The 20517-nt window shown below is 39.2% G+C and overlaps 1 protein-coding gene across 1 annotated transcript; it reads left to right on the top strand.

Moving 5' to 3' along the window:
* Nucleotides 1-4451: 4451 nt before the first annotated feature.
* On the top strand, nucleotides 4452-16433 carry LOC134657825 (facilitated trehalose transporter Tret1-like). Its single transcript, XM_063513397.1, has 8 exons — nucleotides 4452-4770; nucleotides 5944-6155; nucleotides 6767-6940; nucleotides 10825-10974; nucleotides 12022-12154; nucleotides 14168-14385; nucleotides 15374-15556; nucleotides 16194-16433. Exons 1-8 carry the CDS (start codon nucleotides 4692-4694, stop codon nucleotides 16428-16430), a joined length of 1386 nt encoding a protein of 461 aa, XP_063369467.1. The 5' UTR covers nucleotides 4452-4691; the 3' UTR covers nucleotides 16431-16433.
* The last annotated feature ends 4084 nt before the right edge of the window (nucleotides 16434-20517 follow it).

The raw sequence follows: 20517 nt of genomic DNA, 5'->3' as shown, positions 1-20517 counted from the left end.
TTATATGTCACCTATTAGTCAATCATCGTCATCATAACTTAAAGAGCTTTGCTCTTGTCGGTGGAGTAATCGCCAATCATTTCTTTCGTGTGCCAGTCTTTTAATTTTTTCATACGACGCATTATTTTTTTCACCACACCAGCTCGGAAAGGCTTACTTTGCACTTCAAAAACGGATAGCAAAGTTGCACTTTGCTATCACTAATTCACATGTGAGGCAAAGTAATCAAATGCAAATTTTGAGTTGTTTTCTTATGTTTGCTGGATTTTGGATGATAAATATTTAATAACATTCATTTTCATTTGATTTGGTTTGATTTTGTTTGATATTTTACATTTAATATTTGCTTCGGGTTGGTGTGGTGAAAAATTTTTGTGTTTCACTCGGGGGCAAATTTTGTTTAACCCTCGTGCTTTGAAACCCTCGCAACGATATTAGCACGAGCGGTTAAACAACTTTGCCCCCTTGTAGCACAAATAACTATTATTTGGCAGAGATAAGTACCTAATTCTAGGTTTCCTAGGTTATTAGTCATTATAAACTACATATTTCACAGAAAGCCAAGAATACGAGGGGGACCAAACCAAGGCCACCAGGACCAAAGTGAGTTACTGTTAGCCCTTCGTACTAGTATTGACTCCGGAGCAAGCCAAGGATTCCAAAGTAAATTAAGGATCACTAGCGAGTGGTTCTAAAAGTGGAATCTTGAGCGTTGCGAGGGTTTCAAAGCATAAGGGATAAACTAGCAAACACCTGATCATAACATCCATTTAGATAGCCTGTGATGCAGTCAGACGATCTTATTGAACATCATGGTTACTAGGTATAGATTGTCAACCAAATCTTGTCAGTAAAAAAAGGCGCGAATTTCAAATTTTCTATGGGACGATATCCCTTCGCGCCTTTTTCTACTGACAAGATTTGGTTGACCCAGTATATTATGGTTATATTAGATACCTAATATAAGTCGCGGTGAAAGAGATAGACAACCATAAAAGATCCTTAATGTAATCTTTTATAATCAGGCAACTAATAAGGGCCTGAAACTTGTTTTTTTTATGCTACGTCGGTGGCAAACAAGCATACAGCCCGCCTGATGGTAAGCAGTCACCGTACCCTATGGACGCCTACAACTCCAGTGGTGTTAAATGCACGTTGCCGACCCTAACATTTGTGATCTTTCCACAACGAACTATCTCGAAAACTTTCATATTATTATATGGGGAACGAAAATTCCTATTTCCAAAATGGGAACTTTATTTATTTCATGTGAAATTTGCCTGAAAAGTCTTTCTATCTTTTTAGGATCTTTCAGTACCTTGCATATTATATAGGTAAAGGTGGCTAGTTATTGAAAGCTGGCCAGTTATTGAAACCTTAGGTATACTAAAATGAATTCTGTTTATAGGTGAGTATAATTCGTTTTTAATTTAGGGTGGCCAGTTATTGGCCGGTGGCCAGTTACTGGCGAATTACCCTACCTGTCAGTATACTAAGGTGACGTAACGTCCAGTTTGTGAATTATTGCGCAGCTGGTTAGTATAGGCACACCTCGGACACTGGCGATCAAATGTATGAAACAAACGCGTTCCTACGCACACAGCCTAAGCTCGTGTAGGTGAACGTGTACCATGCTTGTGTGAGTGAGATAAGACATTGTAGGGTAACTGTGAGGTAACCGAGAGCGGGTCTCAGCGGGTGGGCGGCACTTTCAACGGGAGGCAGGGAGCGTCCATACTGTATGCTAGTACTCTTTATTATACTGTGGTATAGGCGTCCGTATTTTATTATTATTCATGTGGACACGGGCAAAATGCTAAAAATTGATATACACAACCTATCTGTCCATATATTAAGTACCTATATTTAGGTAGTGTGTACATATTTTTAGTACTTTATCCGTATCGAATAGTCAGAACTCAATTGTTTTCGATAATCTTGCCATTGTTTCGGTAATCTTGCCCAAGTTTCTATATTACAGTGACATATGGATAGACAGACAGACATAAATAAATTGTTCCGCTGCCATTCTGACCTGATTCTGATAATTATCTATTTGATATTATAAGAAAACTTAATTTCATTTCGTTTATTCATTGCGATTAACTTCTCTGTGATTCACGCTTATAGTTACTTCGCGATATTGTTTTAATACCTACGGGAAAACCGCCATTCAAAATTAATTCCTCGTAAGTAGTCTAGTTTTGGTGTGCACGTTTAGTATCATATTCCATTCCCGTTCATGAGTCATTTACGGGTAAAGGTCTTATCAGGCGGTCTAGCATGAGTTGCGTACTCGCGCGCGACTTGCGCGACTTCAAGTTTGGAGTCGCGCCACAGAATAAATAATAGTACTAAGTACAGAAGACTCACTCTCTAACAAAACGCGTCTGTTACGATCAGCACAGATATGGCCGCTAGGTGGCGACAGCGCCACGTGCGGCTTATGGCTAAATTTCCCCAAAATTCGGACCGAACGGATGTACTTTTAGTTACCTGTAGCAAAGCGACGAAATCGCGGAGTGAGACACGCCTGGTCGCGCGCGAGAACGCAACTCATGCTAGACCGCCTGATGTTCGGATGAATGATAGTTATTGGCGCGTATAGAATAATTCGCTACTATTTATGAAATAATCTTTAAAAGAAAAAAACCGACTTCTCTAACTAATTACTATCATCTATCTCTAACTAAAGCTTGACAAAAATGTGGCTTAAAAACTTAACATGCTTAACAAACATAACGAAGAGGACAAATCGCCAAACGTGAACTATGCTTCGTTGAAGAGTTCCGTTCTGATCATCATCAGCAGTTCCACTTCCTCAAATGTCACTTTTTTGAATGTATAGGTATGCTTGATTTGTTGATAAAAACACAAAAATCCTAAGTATGACCATATCTCTTATTTCCGTAGAAAACTTAATTGGCTCCCTTTACGAGAACGTAGGTCCCTTCGTACTTCTCTACTCAATCTTGTTTGACCCGTCCGCCCCAGATTATCTCCGGTCGAAATTTAAATTTGTCACTCCACGTCCAGGTATTACAGATCTTCGCTCTTCCCGTAGCCTTACGCTCATTGTCCCCCAGCATCGAACGGGTTTCATGTCCAATTCTTTCACTATTCAGGCTATCAGACTTTGGAACATTCTCCCACTCCCTAGACAAACGCAGACCAAATTCACATTCAAGCGCATGCTGCGCAAGTATTTCCTTGACAAACTTTCCTCTTCGTCAACTTAATGATTCACACTAGGTGTTTATATATGTATGGTATATATTTAGGTTTATTTGTATTAAGTATATGTGTAAGTTTATCAATATAGTTTATATTCATAATGATAATTATAGTCCTGTTTTCAAATTAATTTATTCTAAAAGACACTGCACCTACTTAATCTTTCTGGTTTGACCCATTGGTTGACTGGTAAAGAATGCCTTAAGGCATTAAGTCCGCCATTTATGTATATAAGTATGTATCTATCTATACAAGTATGTATATCGTCGCCTAGTACCCATAGTACAAGCTTTGCTTAGTTTGGGGCTAGGTTGATCTGTGTAAGATGTCCCCCAATATTTATATTTATTTATTTATTTATTTGTACCTTCATGTATTGTGCAATAAAGATTAAAATAAATAAATAATAAAAATCACTATATATATGTATGCCTTTAAGATTTGGGGAGTTCCCTCGATTCCTCATGGATTCCATCATCAGAACTGGGTTTAAAAAAAAAGCGAGACCAATCTGCATGCATATATATATACATACAAACAAAAAATTTTTTTTCAAAATCGGTCCAGTAAAGACGGAGATATCGAGTAACAAACATTAAAAAAAGAACATACAACCGAATTGATAACCTCCTCCTTTTGAGATTTGGAAGTCGGTTAAAAACATATTCAGCATCAAAACTTATACTTAATTCGCGACTCTACCTAAACGTTTTTATTTCTTTGTCTGGCATTTTTCATTATTAAAAGAAATAGATACATGAATAGGTAATTGCATTTAAAACAATACGAACAGAAAAACAGAAATCTCAAAAAAGCACTGCATAAATATGTAAAAAATATGTTTCAATAAATATAAATTATACATTAGGCATATTACGCTTAATAACTCTACATGTTCATGAATATTACACATACAAAGTAGCTTAGGTACCTATTATTTTTAATGAGCTGTAGGATGATACCGATGCTTGACAATTAACAATATTAACATAAACCAAACCGTTTCGACATATTATGTACATCTAATTACTAATTACAATAAAATCAGTAGGTACAATGACACGGTATCTGCGCAAAAATGCTGTCTAATTAAATCTGAAAACATGCGAAATTATACCATAAAGTCTACACACATGTATGCCACTCGAGCACGTATGTGGACATAGGTAGATAAAATATGCATATCGCTATAGTCCGACTTCAGTACGTTTCGCGCCGTCTGTATGACTCTACGTTCGTATATAAAAAAGTTACGGTTAAAAAACAAGCTGTGATAACTAAACTTTACTTTTAAATTTGATAAAAAGTTACATTTATCATTAATTTCTAGTACTCAAACGGTAATTTAATGTAAATCGTGCGTATGGTAATATTTACGCAACATAACCTCAAAAAGTATCGAGTGTAGTGTTTGTTTTTAAATTGTCCGTCATCAATGGTTAACTGTGGCAGTGGCAATGAATCATACAGCCGTGGACAGAAAGCGGCCGCCGGTCGAAAGTAGTGCTAGGAGACAAATTTTCACAGCACTGTTAGGTAAGAGAAAGTTTTTGTTATTATCGAATAAAATTATTGAAATAACAATAATTTTAATATAACAATTATAAACAATATGACGCAAAATTCTGTAATAAATACCTACGTATCTATATTTATGTTAATTAATGTTAAATTAACTTAATTAAATATTCTCACAGCTGTACACCGAATGGTTACCTAATGCTAGAGCGAGCGTCGATGTTAGTTAGTCATTTTAGAAATACCTAGGTATAGATACCTAGGTATTTTTTTTATATATTTTTAGAATACCTACATAAAAAAGCTAAGGGCCTTCAATAGATAGAGAGAAATCATACTGGCTTTGTCTTACGCGTATTAGCACCAAAAAAAGGGATGAATATTGTTTTTTTTTGTTCTTTTTTGTTCTTATTTACTGACAAATTGGGTTTATATTACTGGAGGCCTATTCTCATTTAACGAGTTGTTATGATTTTGATCTTGTTTTGATAAGACCTTGACGATCGACATGGCGATTGGTGCACATCCCGAGCACAACTTTCCACCAATCAGCGTGAGCGATCATCAAAATCATGTCAAAACAAAATCTAAACCGTAACAAATAGTTAAATCAGAATCTCGCTTAAAAGTTAATACTTAGGTACTTTTACTACGCTTAGGTAAATCTTGGTATAAATATATTTTTGCAAAGCTCGCTTAAAATTTATTATAAATACATATAACTTATTTATCTATGTTATTATGATATAGGTAATATTGCTTCTATGAAAACAGCAGGTTAATAAAACAGCATTGGCCCATAATATAAATAGTTGAAGTACGTATTGCATATTGCAACGTATGTCATAAAACCAGACGCGGTATGGCAAGCAAACGAGCATAGCATTTAATTGAATCTAGAGGCGTATTCGGGTGTTAGAAATATGATGGTTTTATTTTAATCCCATTTAGAAATGCGAACGAGGTGCACTATAATAATAAAATACAAGAAAATTTGTGACAAAGCACCCTACTGAAATTTCCTTACAGATGTAGGTAGAGCATCATTATTTTCCTTCGCATTTTTACGGAAACTTACGAACGTGTATTTCAGTCAGTTTCATGTAAGTAACATGAAAATTACGAACGCTTCCAACAAAATTCGATGGGAAACAATGAATATGCATTACATCTGTAATTACTTGTTCACAGCCACAATCCCTACATTCACCTACGGTATTCAAATCGGCTGGTTGTCGCCAACCCGTCTCCACCTGAAGGCCGCAGGCATAACAGACAGCGACATCTCTTGGTTAGCGGCCGCACTACCACTAGCGGCTATATGTGGCATACCGTTCTTTAGTTACTCCAGCGATCGCTTCGGGAGGAAGATCTGCATTATCGCCGTGTCTCTTCTATCTTGTGTAAGTCCTGCTGAACAGAGGACCGCTATTCCCGTGACTGACAGCGATATCTCTTACGGCCTGGCCACGACATTGCGCGACTGGCTTCGGCTAAGGCGACAACCATAGGTGGGAACGAGAGTCCTCTCAGACCTCTCTACGAATAATATTATATTTCTTATAGTACGAAGACGATTTTTCGCCGCCATTGACTTGATATAAAGTCAGAACATTTCGTTCCCCTCACGCCACGACTTGATTTGTTATACGGGTTGTTTACGTGTAATTTTTAGTTTGGAGTACTGGCCCAGCCGGGACCTCTGCCACGGTGTCATGTGAGAAACAGAAACGTCAGGTGAAGGTATCAGTCACCGGAGGTTCTGGCCCTGACAACGGACAAGATAACAATCTCAATTTCTTCAGTCTCAGCTGATCAATATGTCTATGAGCTACCCCACCAGTGTAAGATGTCACAGCGTAATCACAATCAGTGGTTCCTAATCGCTCAGATACAACGCCAGGCACTTGTTCCTCGCATTATACCGCCTAAACCACACAGCGTCACCAACGTCAACAGGGCCCAACCGTATCTTTTCGTGATAATAGACAAAGTATTCTTTATTTATCCACAGATATCATGGTCCATCAAACTAACTACCCTCTCCGCCCCATTACTGATCGCCGCGCGCGCCGTGGCCGGGGTAGCGGCTGCCGGGTGCTTCGTCGTGGTCCCTGTCTATGTGAAGGAGATTGCTGAGGACTCCTGGCGGGGAGCCTTGGCTTCTCTTACTATGACTGTCTGCAAGGTACTTTCTGACCCTAGACTTGCCCTGAACTAAGATAAAAAACCGGCCAATTGCGAGTCGGACTCGCGTTCCAAGGGTTTAAGTCCGACTCACGCTTGACTGAACATTTCTAATAGGTTTTCCTGTCATCTATAGGTAAGGATTTAATTGTGTATTTTTTTTTCAAAATGTTACACCCAGTAGTTTCGGAGATAAAGCCCCCCACCCCCTTATCTCCGAAAATGGTCAGACAGACAGACAGACGCACGAGTGATCCTATAAGTGTTCCGTTTTTTCCTTTTGCGGTACGGTACCCTACAAATGGTACCTACCTAATAAGGAGATTACTAATTACTCCTGGCGATGAACTCTGTGGCGTCTCTTACTATGTCCGTCTGTGAGGTGTTTTCTGAAGACTGAGTTTTCGTGATCCTGAGTGCTTTCTCGCGGTACAGCTAGGTGTACGTTAAAGAGATCGCTTAAGTGGAGTCCAGTCGAGACAAATTTTCGCCAATCTGATGAAATTGTCCGATCGAATTTGATTCCCCGCGGACGCAAACGCCAATTTGATTCCCCGATCAAATCAGCAGGTGCGGACACATAAATGCCAATTTTCGAAGTTCGTACGAGTATCTATGGAATGTAAATTGGTGATTAAATTGTGTACGTGTGGACGCTAGATGAGATTGGCGCCAATTATTTTCCTGATGAAATCAGTCGATTTGCCCAGCTGGTCTGGACTGTACTTTATGAATTTCTGGTAATCAGCTAGGGTTGCCAGATGGTCGGGATTTGGCGGGATTCTCCCGATTTTTAGCATGTGTTCCCGATTCCCGACAAAGTGGAAATTAATGTCCCGAAAAACAGCTGCACGTTATAAAACAATAATTTCAAATTCCGAACTGTCGTCGAGCGAGCGAGCGACCCGTGTCGAGCGCATCAGCGTTATAAAAACGTCTATGGGCAGAGCAGTTTACGTAGTGCCAATAATGTAAAATATCGTTGTTTTTAATACAATTAGGTACTTTAATTTGAATGTTTTCTTTTTCCCGACTTAAGTCTCAAAATCCCGAATTTTTTTTATTTGTTCCCGATAATAGCGCCTTTCGATCTGGTAACTCTATAAGCAGCACCGGCACAGCTCTTACTGCATGTGACGTCTACAAAAAATTTGGCGCCCAAAAAAATAAATAGTTTTTTCCAACGGACGTACGGACGAAAAACTGAGGCTTATTGCGTCCCGTTAACGGTTGAAAACTCGCAATATCATTTTGGCTCTATCATTAGACCCACTCGACTATATTGAGATTCATTGAATCTTAGTAACCGGCAACCTTGAGGTCTATTTGCTGAATAAATATACTCAAGGGCCTCATTCACACACATTCTATTCGAATTCAATTTAATACACAAGGCGCTAGGAACCTAACTTGTAGTAGGTGCTACAGCTAATTATCTTGGACTGGTGGGCCACTTAGTTTGGTGGTGTAACTAGTGGGCAGAGATGTACAAAATGGTTTTAAAAAAGCATTTAAATACAAAATGCAAAATACTTTTCAGATTTACTATTTCAAATGCAAAATACCAAATAGTTTTGCGTTTTGTATTTCAAATGCTAAATACAAAATAGGTATTTTCAAAATACTTTTTCAAAATAAAATACCTTTTGACCAAATCTCAGATATTTTTATTTATTTTAGGTACTTATTTATCATGAGAAATAGAGACACAATGCCGAGCCAAACAAAAACGTCTAATAACATGGCACCTTATGCATGACATTTTGGTCATATTTATCAGTAGGTACGCGTATCAATAATATAAATCATGTAAATGTTTACATTATCTAAATTATCTTGTTGTAGTACAGTACATAGCCGTTCCAGTATTGTAGGGATAACAACAACACTTCAATATCATAAAAGTAGGTAATCAAATCAAATCAGTAACCACTTCACCAGCACCAGCAAACAATAAATCAGTGAAATCGAATCGTCGGCGTCAGCGGCGTTGCGTTTCATAGCCATAGATCATGTTCGTCGTATTCGTTTGACATTGACACTAGTCAGACATAATAGCCGGTTTAGACTCTCGCGCGATCCACGAGACGAGCCGCGAGCCGCGCCACGAAACGCGAGTGTAAGCGGTGGGCTCGCGGCTCGTCTCGTGGCTCGCAAGCTCGTCGAGCTAATATAATTTAAACACTAACGGCACGGCATAAGGTTTATAACCGAATGACAAGCCGAACGCGAGTGCGTCGAGGCGAGCCACGAGCCGAGCCGCGAGCCGCAAGTCTAAACGACTATTGAGACCGTGCACGATGGCAGCGCCGCCTAGCGTTCGCAACGTGGTCGGCGCTGTCAAATAGCGAGCGCAACAAAATAAAGATTATTCCTTAAAAATATTTACTATAATGTACTTAACAATGTGCGGAATCTATTCGTATTTAATGTTAAATACACTTGGTTTTTGCTTTAGTGAAAACAGTAAGAATTATCTGTGTATTTTATATTATTCGGTCAATATCCTTCGTTGTTGTTTCGTTACAAATTCAATGAATAAACGCATGTTTCACTATGTTTTGATGACTCACTTAGTGATCCTTTTCCTGGGGATACGTACGATGCTTGCAATTATAAAAACTTTGACCTTTTTCACAGGTTTTAATCAACACATTTTATGTTAAAAATTTATGTTCTCCCGCTTAAGACACAATGTCTGTTGTGACACTTGTGACAGACGACAGATAACCCTACGTGCCAAAAGTGTGCTTTTGACGGGCTTTAAATAACTAATATTACAATCACTTAATGTTGGTACACTGTATTAGCTATTTTATTAACATACAAGAAAAACTCTGTGTTGACATAGACTAGATAAAATGTTTAGCCATTACGTTGTTAAGCCTGGAATAGTACTATATGATATAAAAAGCTAATATCTAGCTCGGCGTTGAAAATATATAAAATTTACTATTACGGTTTCGTCCAGTATTATTGCAGTTTACCACACAATAGCTATCGTGATTTTTATCGTAAGTATGATTATAAAGCTAAAATAACTGAGAAGTATGGGAATTGACAGAAACACTGATACCAATCTTGTCATTATTGGCCACATCAAGCGCTGCGATCGTTTCGGCTTCCCCTACGGGTGCTTTGCACGGAGCGAATAAGGCGCGCACTCTGACTGGCATGGCTAGCAGTAGGCGCCTCTATCGGTCAAATTTGGCAATACAAGCGTCATTCGTTCATTTCATTTTGTTTGACTGGTAATGTTGGCTAAACTTAAGCACAAAGTATTTTGCATTTTGAAATAAATGCAAAATGCAAAATACATCTCGAAAAGTATTTCAAATAAAATACAAAATGCTTTTTACTAAAAGGCATTTAAATGCAAAATACAAAATAGGTATTTTGCATTTTGTATTTGCATTTTAAATAGAAGTATTTCAAATAAATCGCATCTCTGCTAGTGGGACTTGTTTCCCCAGTACCTACTTATATTTATCTATGCCCCGTAGGGAAAAAATCCCGGTTGTTACCACTGGTGACAACTTGGTGTAGTGGGAATAACCCGGAAAGATGCGAATGAGTTAAGCATACCTAGAGTTAGACTAAGCTAAATTGGCAGTGATTTTGATATACCTACATACTGTGCAAGGTGTTATTTTAAACGTCAAACTTATATGAGATTGGGTGTGACGTTTAAAATAACACTTGCACAGTCAAATCAAATCAAAATCAAGAAAAAAGCAAGAAGATTGCCATGAAAATCGCTGCTGAGAGCTTATCTACTTAGCTAATCTCTTGACCTGACTCAATGACCCTGGTAATTTTCGCTTCACCCGCTAATTCAATAATTGTATTTGGTACAAAATTAACTGTCACTTGTGTTTGTTGAAGCTAGGTGTCATCTTCGTGTACGGGTTGGGCACGTGGCTGCCCTACACACATAACCAGGCGGTCTACTTGACCGTGGCGGTCGTCCATGCGCTAGCGTTCAGCTTCATGCCGGAGTCCCCTAACTACTTGCTGAAGCGGGGCAGAGAGAAGGTAAGAAACACTTTCAGTCAGTTGGGTTTTTTGACGTGATAACGTCTTATAAATCGATGAACACTGGTAGCATGCACGAAAAAGTGTCACGTTGTGGACAGATCTCCATGGTAACGTATAAAAGTATGCAATTTTTCATCAATGTTTTCTTATGACGTTATCACGCAAAATTATCGTCCGTAAACCGTCTTTACAGACAACCATTTTTTTTTACATCCCATGATGATCCTAGATTCTAAAATGACGGTCGGATTAACCAATTTACTACCCAATGATTCTGTTTTTGTACTAAAGTGAGAGATCAACCAATTGGAGCGTTCGGTCTGTCATTTTAGTAAAGTATTTTAGTACTTAAATTCTTAAGCAAAACACTTGGCTATTTGCTAACCCCCGAGGCGCTAGTACCTATTAAAAAGACATGTTTTACATATGTTGCTCAATCTAATAGCTACTTTGTTGGTAATTCCACGTCTAGTGATTTTGTAATATGCTATAAATAGGGTTTACAAAAAAGGTAGACGCATTGACTGGACTATTAATAGATCTTATCACATCGGGCACATTGTAACATTAGCAATAAGGTTTTCTCAATCAATGGAGTTGGCAACTGTCAAAGGTTTATATAGATGGCGCCATCATAGCTTGCCCCTTTTCTATGAGATTTGGCTTAAAGGGCTGGCATACAGGGCATTAAAAAAACAAAAATGGCGCCATCTGCTATAGCTGGTCAACCAAATCTTGTCAGTAAAAAAAGGCGCGAAATTCAAGTTCTCTATCTGACGATATCCCTTTGCGCATAAATTTTTCAAATTTGCCGCCTTTTTCTACTGTTAAGATCTGGTTGACCAAGTATAAATATAACGTCAAGCAGATGTTGTCAGTAGAAAAAGGCGGCAAATTTGAAAAATGTAGGCGACAAGGGATATCGCCCCATAGAAAATTTGAATTTCGCGCCTTTTTTTACTGACAAGATTTGCTTGACCAGCTATACTTCGACCGGCCAACCCCATTATTCTTATTCTTAAAGTGTATGCTGCATTTTTTCAGAAAGCTACCCAAACGATAGCGTGGCTCCGGAGCCTCAACAGAGGAGAGGCATCCGTCCTTGATGAAGTGCACACACTCAAAGACGAGCACAGGCGGTTCGATGAGATGCCCAGGGTCACGCTGTGCAGTATAAGTAAGTACCGTTCGACCTATCTATAGCACAGAATAAATAATAGTACTAGGTACAGAAGACTCACTCTCTAACAAAACGCGTCTGTTACGATCAGCACAGATATGGCCGCTAGGTGGCGACAGCGCCACGCGCGGCTTATGGCTAGCCACCAAAATTGGTGTGGAACGGATGTACTTTTAGCTACCTGTAGCAAAGCGACGAAATCGCGGAGTGAGCCACGCCTGTCTATAGTACAGTCTCCATCAGATATATCGGAACGGCCAAGGTGCTTTCAAATATCTGAGCACGCTTCTATTTGTCAAGGCGTTAGAGTGCTTGTTCAGATATTTTGAACACCTTGGCCGCTCCGATATATCTGATGGCGACTGTACGTTTTCGCGTTTAAATAGGTACCTGTGTAAAGAATGCAATAAAATCATAAATTTTAATTTCATGATATTCAAAGTAGGTACAACGCTCTACTTGTTAAGTATACGCAGTTTATAGAAACTTAATCATAATCCAGGGTTATTTGTAGATAATTATGAAGTTATACTGAATTATAATTACCTCCGTTATAAAATAATAGCTAGTTTACAGCAAATTGAGCCTTAATTCAATAGACATCCGACTTTAATTGCCTTAGTATTTCACAGCAAGAACAATATCTGTGTTTATTGAGATAGATGAAATCTCGGATATACTTACCTAGTCGTAGGTTGAATGTAAACACACTAATCTTTGTAGTACCTAATGTAGATTATAGCTGTAGTTAGGTAATGTGATAACTAATGATTTCGTTATTAGCTAAGTGTTATCTTTAATAACTCAGATTTTTCATAACCTCAATAATCACACAAAAAACCGGCCAAGTGCGAGTCGGATTCGCGCACGGAGGGTTCCTCACCATCAACAAAAAATAGAGCAAAACAAGCAAAAAAACGGTCACCCACCAAGTACTGACCCCGCCCGACGTTGCTTAACTTCGGTCAAAAATCACGTTTGTTGTATGGGAGCCCCACTTATTATCTTATTTTATTCTGTTTTTAGTATTTGTTGTTATAGCGGCAACAGAAATACATCATCTGTGAAAATTTCAACTGTCTAGCTATCACGGTTCGTGAGATACAGCCTGGTGACAGACGGACGGACGGACAGCGGAGTCTTAGTAATAGGGTCCCGTTTTTACCCTTTGGGTACGGAACCCTAAAAACAACATCACACGAGTGCGTCCACTGATCCGCTCCGTGGACTTTCTATACAAAGAATACCTACTTACTAAAATCCGTTACGTGCTACGCGGCCCTGTGGACGTCTACCTTTAGGCCCAAGGTCCTACCGTATAGTACCTATTCAGTTCTATGTAATTTAAACCATGTTAAATTAACAGTCTGTTTTGCTTTGTTTCGTTCAATTATTAATCAACGCAAAATCAACTCTATTTCCTACAATTTAGAAAGGTTCAAATTTCAATGGCAAATTTTGGATGTTTCGTTTCTATGGCTGGGAGGTTAAAAGATAAAGCGAAAATCGTAAAAGTTGGGTTGCCAACTGTCAAAGGGCTGCATAGATGGCGCCATCATAGCTTGCCCCTTTTTCTATGAGATTTGGCTTAAAGGGCTGGCATCCAGGGCACTAAAAAAACAAAAATTTGACACAATTCTATGGATTGACAGGGCAAGCTATGGTGGCGCCATCTGCTAAATACTTCGACCGGTCAACCCCATTCCCTTTTATTATTACTTTTTTTATTCAATTAGGGTCTTAGGTTAGAGTTTTACAATGTGAGTATAAAAGTAAAATATAAAAACACAAAACATTACAAAAAATATATAAACACATTATAAAAAAAACTAACCTAGGGTGCCGCCGGCAGCGGGGCAGGGCCCAAGCTGCCCGTGGTCAGGGCCGCAGAGTGAGGAACCGACGTACTATACGCGCCGTGGCCAAAATTACCGCCTTCTGCATCTGACCCTTGATCCAACCACCCAGCGAGAGTATTACTTTAATTATTATTATATTATATTATCTCAGTACGGGACCGGGCTACATTCTCCGCTCTCCGGGTGACGCTCATGCTGATGGCGCTCCAGACCCTCTCGGGGTGCTTCGCCCTCATGAACTACGCGTCCGAAGTGTTCGCCAGGGCCGGCTCCACGTGGGACCCTAATCTGCTGACGCTGCTGATGGGGTTCTTGCAATTGGCTGGCTCGTTCTTTACGACGGTCTCCATAGAGAAGTTTGGAAGGAAGGTAAGACAGAATTTATGACGTTTGTCTTTAAGTGTACATAGAAATGCCCTTTTGCCTCTTAAGTGTACATAGAATCGTACATACTATATAGAAAGCATCACAAAGACTATAGCCCTACTTATACAATTTTGATTTATGTTTTGTCGTTTGTGGTAACGACACAATTTATCGTCACAACACAATAAAGCAAGGGACCAAAACCGGGACCGTAAATTTTGGTTTTCTGCGTAGTCCTGAAGTCTAGTTGTTAGTGTCATTACTGTGGACGGTGTACCTATTCCCATTTGTCCCCGCCCCAAGTGACCGCCGCTACACAGTATGAAGCGGGGACAAATAGGAATACACCTCGTGGACGACCACAAAGTATAAAGGCTTCGTCACGCCGCTCGGGCGCGCCGCTTTTACATATAAAACGCTCACGCCCCGCCCGGAAAACGCGCCTCTGTGACGAAGCCTTAAAAGCGTCCATTCTGTAAAGATTTTTAGGGAATTTCTTTGTCCCAATTCCCGTCGTAACAAAGGGCCGTTCGAAGTCGTAAGCAGTAGTGAGTCTTTCAGCTGATGTGATGACTTGTACTAGTTGTACTTTAACACATTCATTGCCAACCAGCCAAACAAGACATCAGCGTCAGGCCACAAAAAAATCTTCATATAAAGCTGTAGTACCACGATCCCGACTATCGTGTCGTCCGGCCTGGGAACGAAATCATAAAATACCCGATAGTCGGGTTTTCGGCACTGGGGGCCGATTTTTGAAATTCGACCACTCGATTTCGTGTATTTCGTTCAGTAATATCTCCACTAGTAGGCATGTAAATTCCACTAATAGAATTGGAAACGAGTGGTCAATACCACTAGATTCCAAATTTCTATCGCTCGTATTTCAAAAATTAGCATTTCGCCGTTTTCCACCGATTTTCGAGTAACGAAATCGAACAATCGAAATTCAAAAATCGGCCCCCTGATGTGTTAAAATTGTCATCTCCAGATCCCCCTGGCTTGCAGCTGCGCCGTAGTCTCCCTCTGCATGGTCGCCCTAGCAACCTACTTCCTCACACACGCGGGTCCGCGATGGCTGCCCGTGGTGTCTGTGTGTCTATGCCTGCTTTCATACGGCGCCGGGCTAGCGCCCGTGCCGATGGTGGTTATGGCTGAGGTGTTCACATACCAGGTAAATCATTCTTCAAGTTTTCTTTTTGTTTTTTAGGCCCTGGTCTCCTATAAACGCCATCGGCCGCTTACAGCGTCTGCGTCACGATGCTTACTATAGAGATGTACTGTTGTGGTCTGTTTTAGACGTCGACGTCAGCGTCTTTTTTGTTCAAAAACGTTGACGCTGACGCCAGACGCCGCGTACAGCATAAAATAGGAGACCAGGGCCTTAGGTTTCCGTAGTCAAATAGAAACCCTTATGTATTGCAATGTTGATCTGTCTGTCTATCCGTCTGCGGTTTAGATCAGTGGTAGTATACGAATATATAAGTAGGTAATGATACTAATGATTAAATCAGGCATGATGAATCACACACATTAATTCAGTCGACAACGTGGTAAAATAAAAAATGCTGGACTTTGTTCGAAATACATGATTTTTGTTGTTCTGCCCTCCGGCAGGAAAGCGTCAACTTTTGGCCCGCTGAGTAAAACGTTTTTCCGGCTCTGTCGCGCAGAAAAATAGTAAACAAATCTCAGGAAATAAATAATAAATCATTTCCTACTTTATTGCCAGGTATGTAATTTTAGGATACCACTCGTAGGATGCAATTTATTTCGCTGCAACCATTCTGAACCTAACATTGTGTCCACAGATGCGCGCCCGCATGGCCGGCGCGTCCATGGCGTTCTCATTCCTCTGTAGCTCAATGACCGTCCTGTTCTACACGCGCGTAGCGACCGCGTTCGGTGTACACGTCGTGTTCTACGTGTTCGCGGCCGTGGCGGCGTGGGGCGTGGTGTACACGGCGCTCTGGGTGCCCGAGACGAGGGGGAAGAGTTTGCAGGAGATTAGGGAGTATTGGGTCAAGCCTGAACCCGTCCATGTATAAAAAAAGGGGATAGGCTGTATCAGGGACACAGCCGCAGTGGTTTATAGTGGAACTTTATTGTAAAGGCTGCCTACGGCCGCTTAGTATAAGGCTTGAGTGGACGCTCGAGTTGGGCGTACAGCGGAGCGGGGCGTGCGGCGTGCATGTTAAACAAATGCAAGCGTATAGGAGCGGCCTTAGTGCACGCTGCTCACATCACGCGTGAGCCCACAGCCACGCTGCACGCCCCGCCGAACGCTCCGCTCCGAGCGTCCACTCAGGCCTTACACTTACGAGTATGTATGTTACAACGCATTTAGCGCGCTTGAAAGTCGGGCGAAATGTACTTATCATTCAAAAGTCAATTCTACCAGCAAACATAAGAAAACAACTCAAAATGTACATTTGATTACTTTGCCTCACATGTGAATAAAATACAACTTGTGGTGAAAATTATATTTTTGTACCTTTAAAAAAAAGTACTTAGTACCTAGGTATTGTATAAATTGTTTATAATACAATCCCTAAGTGTGTATACTGTGTATGTATAACATTATAAATAGTGTATCAAGTGTATGACAAATAGAAGACAAGTACAGTCTGCAGCAGAAGTTGCTAAGCGGGCGAGGTGTTCAAAATTACGTCGACTCGCTCTTATTCTCTTAACAATAAAATCGCGTCACGATCATTTTGAAAACCTCGCCCGCTTAGCAACTTCTGCTGCTGTTTGTACCAGGAAAACAATATCAGTATCAACTTTTTACTAGTGCCAATTATGGGAGATTCGGTTGAGATTTCGATTGTAATATATGTGATATTACCTTTTTATATATTTATACAATGTTATATGTATTTTAGGAGGAATTAAATAAAAAAACAAAGTGTTTATATTTATTATTTAATATATAACTACAGAGAATCGTCTCGACGCACGCGTCTAGTCACTCAACGTCACAAGCTGTTATCCAATTTTTGGTACACTTAATTGATACAAAAGTGAATTTAAATTAAAAAAAAAAAAACAAATACACTATTGCCAGGCTCTACACACAGTTTGGACACCGAGCAAATAAAGCGTACATTTACAAAAATAATTCATGTGCTTTATAAAGAACAAATTTCGTTGGGTAGCTTTGACAGTTAGTGTCATTCAATAGAATTTGCTAACTATGTAAACAAACCGCCATATCGAAATTGTCTCTGAATGTCAATTTACTAGTGACTTTTGTTTACATAGTTAGCAAGTTCTATTGAATAACACTTTAAATACAATATCTTTGCATCTCTTTTCCACGAGCCTACAGTGAGAGACGTATATTCCATCTCAGGGTGCCTAGCCAAGATGCTAATCGTTCGCTCCGTGGCGAACGATACGCTAGTGATACAGATTGCCGTTTAGTTCGTTACGGAGCAAACTATTGGCATCTTGGCTAGGCACCCCCTAAACGATAAGAGTCCAGGTACATTCATTGTGAAAATTGAAAAAAAAAAAACACTCTTGTCGTTTTCGCTCCGACATCTTTTCGCCCCTTTAAAAATGTCACAAACGTGCACAGCCTAACGCTAACCTGGAGCCCGTTTCTCAAAAGCTTGTAACTTGTAATACAAGTGGAAGTCCCTTTCTAACAAAAGCTATCAAAAAGTGACATCCGCTTGTATTACAAGTTACAAGCTTTTGAGAAACGGGCCCCTGATAGGAACTGTAATATTCTGCTCCTAAATACTTACAGCCAGGGTTGGGCAAAATACTGGCTTCCACGTATTTGAAATACAAATTACAAAATACATTTTTAAAAGTATTTGAAATACAAAATACAAACTACTTTGGTGACGGGTATTTGAAATACAAAATACAAATTACAGTGTTTAAAATAATGTATTTCAATTACAAAATATACCTTTATTTATTTTTTTGTTTAGCATTTAGTTTTAACGTTAACGAAAATCCTTTCATATAAACTTATAGGGTCATTGCGCTAGTTTTCGTCTAGCTCTAGTTTACGTCCACTTGACGAAATTTGAATATATACCTACATTCCTGCACAAATTTGGACTGATTTCAATCCTTATGTCTAAGGCGTCTAAGCAATATATCTGTCTACATATAACAATGATATTTCGCAAAAAGGAAGCGCTGGTGGCCTAGCGGTAAGAGCGTGCGACTTGCAATCCGGAGGTCGCGAGTTCGAACCCCGGCTCGAACCAATGAGTTTTTCGGAACTATGTACGAAATATCATTTGATATTTACCAGTCGCTTTTCGGTGAAGGAAAACATCGTGAGGAAACCGGACTAATTCCAATTACGGCCCTAGTTTACCCTCTGGGTTGGAAGGTCAGATGGCAGTCGCTATCGTAAAAACTAGTGCCAACGCCAATTACTGGGATTAGTTTCCAAGCGGACCCCAGGCTCCCATGAGCCGTGGCAAAATGCCGGGACACCGCGAGGAAGATGAAGATTTCGCAAAAAGTAGTAAATTAAAAATGAAATATATATTTGATAATCCGTCAAGTCGTCGAAAACTAGTGCATGGACGGAAACTACTGCAATGACCCTATCCCCTAGATTTAAACGAAAAGTTCCACGCAGAAGTTGACCTAATATAGATCCAGTATTCAGCCAATGAAAATTGTATCTCGGCTGGATCGGAGGTTCGCGGTCGGCTCACAGCTTGTGCGAGAGATTAGACATTTTAGGATTATAGAATTTAATAAAATGTATTTATAGAAATGTATTTTGAAGCTTGAAGTATTTGAAATACAAAATACTAAATACATGTGAGTGCAGTATTTGAAATACCAAATACAAAATACTTTTGAGGTAGTATTTGAAATACAAATACAAAATACTAATTTGTATTTCAAATACGTATTTCAAATACATGTAATTGAAATACTGCCCAACCCTGCTTACAGCACAACATTACTCATCTCATCTCCATACGAATATTTGCGATTTTAGCTTTTAAAAATAAAACTTAATAATAAATGAAACGATTTTGGGAAATGACACACATCTTTATAGCAGAAGCCGGTAGGAAATTAACCTTTTCGCCGCCATTGACTTGATATAAAGTCAGCACATTTCGTGCCCCACACGCCACGACTCCATATCAAGTCATTTGTTTACGTGCAATTTTTGACATGGCGTTGATGACTTTATAAATTTTTAATACTTCAATGACGCGGCAGCGAAAAGGTTAATAGTTCTTCAAAAAGGACATTTCGTAAGATAATAATATCATGAAGAAACTGCTAAAATGTAAGACTTAATTCATGTTAAACTAGCTACGATGTCCATGAAGTGTCCAAATTTATTTATAATTGATACAATTAAGTCAGAATAGTAAAAACATAATTGTTTAAATAAAAATTTTTGTCAATTAGAAACTAAAACGAACAGATAACTATCAGCCGAGAATACAAACTAAAAACAACGGGCAAACTTTACGTATTAAAGTCTAAAAACTTATGATTATAATTCTATATTACAGACTCGACTTAATCCATATTATCACTCCTTCGAATGTCATCTTAAGGTGATGAAAAAAGAAAAAGAACGTTCTATGTCCTTCAAAAAGGACAACATTTTACAGTTATAATGACATAAGATGCCGGTAATGTCCTTCAAAAAGGACAACATTTTACAGTTATAATGACATAAGATGCCGGTAATGTCCTTCAAAAAGGACAACATTTTACAGTTATAATGACATAAGATTCCGGTAATGTCCTTCAAAAAGGACAACATTTTACAATTATAATGACATAAGATGCCGGTAATGTCCTTCAAAAAGGACAACATTTTATAGTTATAATGACATAAGATTCCGGTAATGTCCTTCAAAAAGGACAACATTTTACAGTTACAATGACATAAGATGCCGGTAATGTCCTTGCACACTAAATTAATTCAGGACAAAGTTAAAATTCAGAAAATAGACGAAATTCATCATAATATTTAAGTAATCAGTACAAGATTTACTATAGTCAACTGTCGATTATTTTGGCCCATTATATAGGATTGGCAGTAATTAAGGGGCGTAGTTGAAAATATATGATTCTTGACCTTAATCTAGTTTTCTGATTACTTAAATCGTCCAGCATCAT

This window comes from Cydia amplana, chromosome 21 (genome assembly GCF_948474715.1).
Source record: "Cydia amplana chromosome 21, ilCydAmpl1.1, whole genome shotgun sequence".
Taxonomy (NCBI): domain Eukaryota; kingdom Metazoa; phylum Arthropoda; class Insecta; order Lepidoptera; family Tortricidae; genus Cydia; species Cydia amplana.
The sequence above is the reverse complement of the archived record's forward strand: the minus strand, read 5'-3'. Positions and strand labels throughout refer to the sequence as shown.

What these genes read in the sequence shown, in the direction of transcription:
- LOC134657825 (XM_063513397.1), top strand. Translation starts at nt 4,692, where the DNA reads ATGAATCATACAGCCGTGGACAGAAAGCGGCCGCCGGTCGAAAGTAGT. An exon ending in TTACTATGACTGTCTGCAAG is followed by an intron (nt 6,941 to 10,824) that starts GTACTTTCTGAC and finishes TGTTTGTTGAAG; the next exon opens with CTAGGTGTCATCTTCGTGTA. An exon ending in CTGAGGTGTTCACATACCAG is followed by an intron (nt 15,557 to 16,193) that starts GTAAATCATTCT and finishes TTGTGTCCACAG; the next exon opens with ATGCGCGCCCGCATGGCCGG.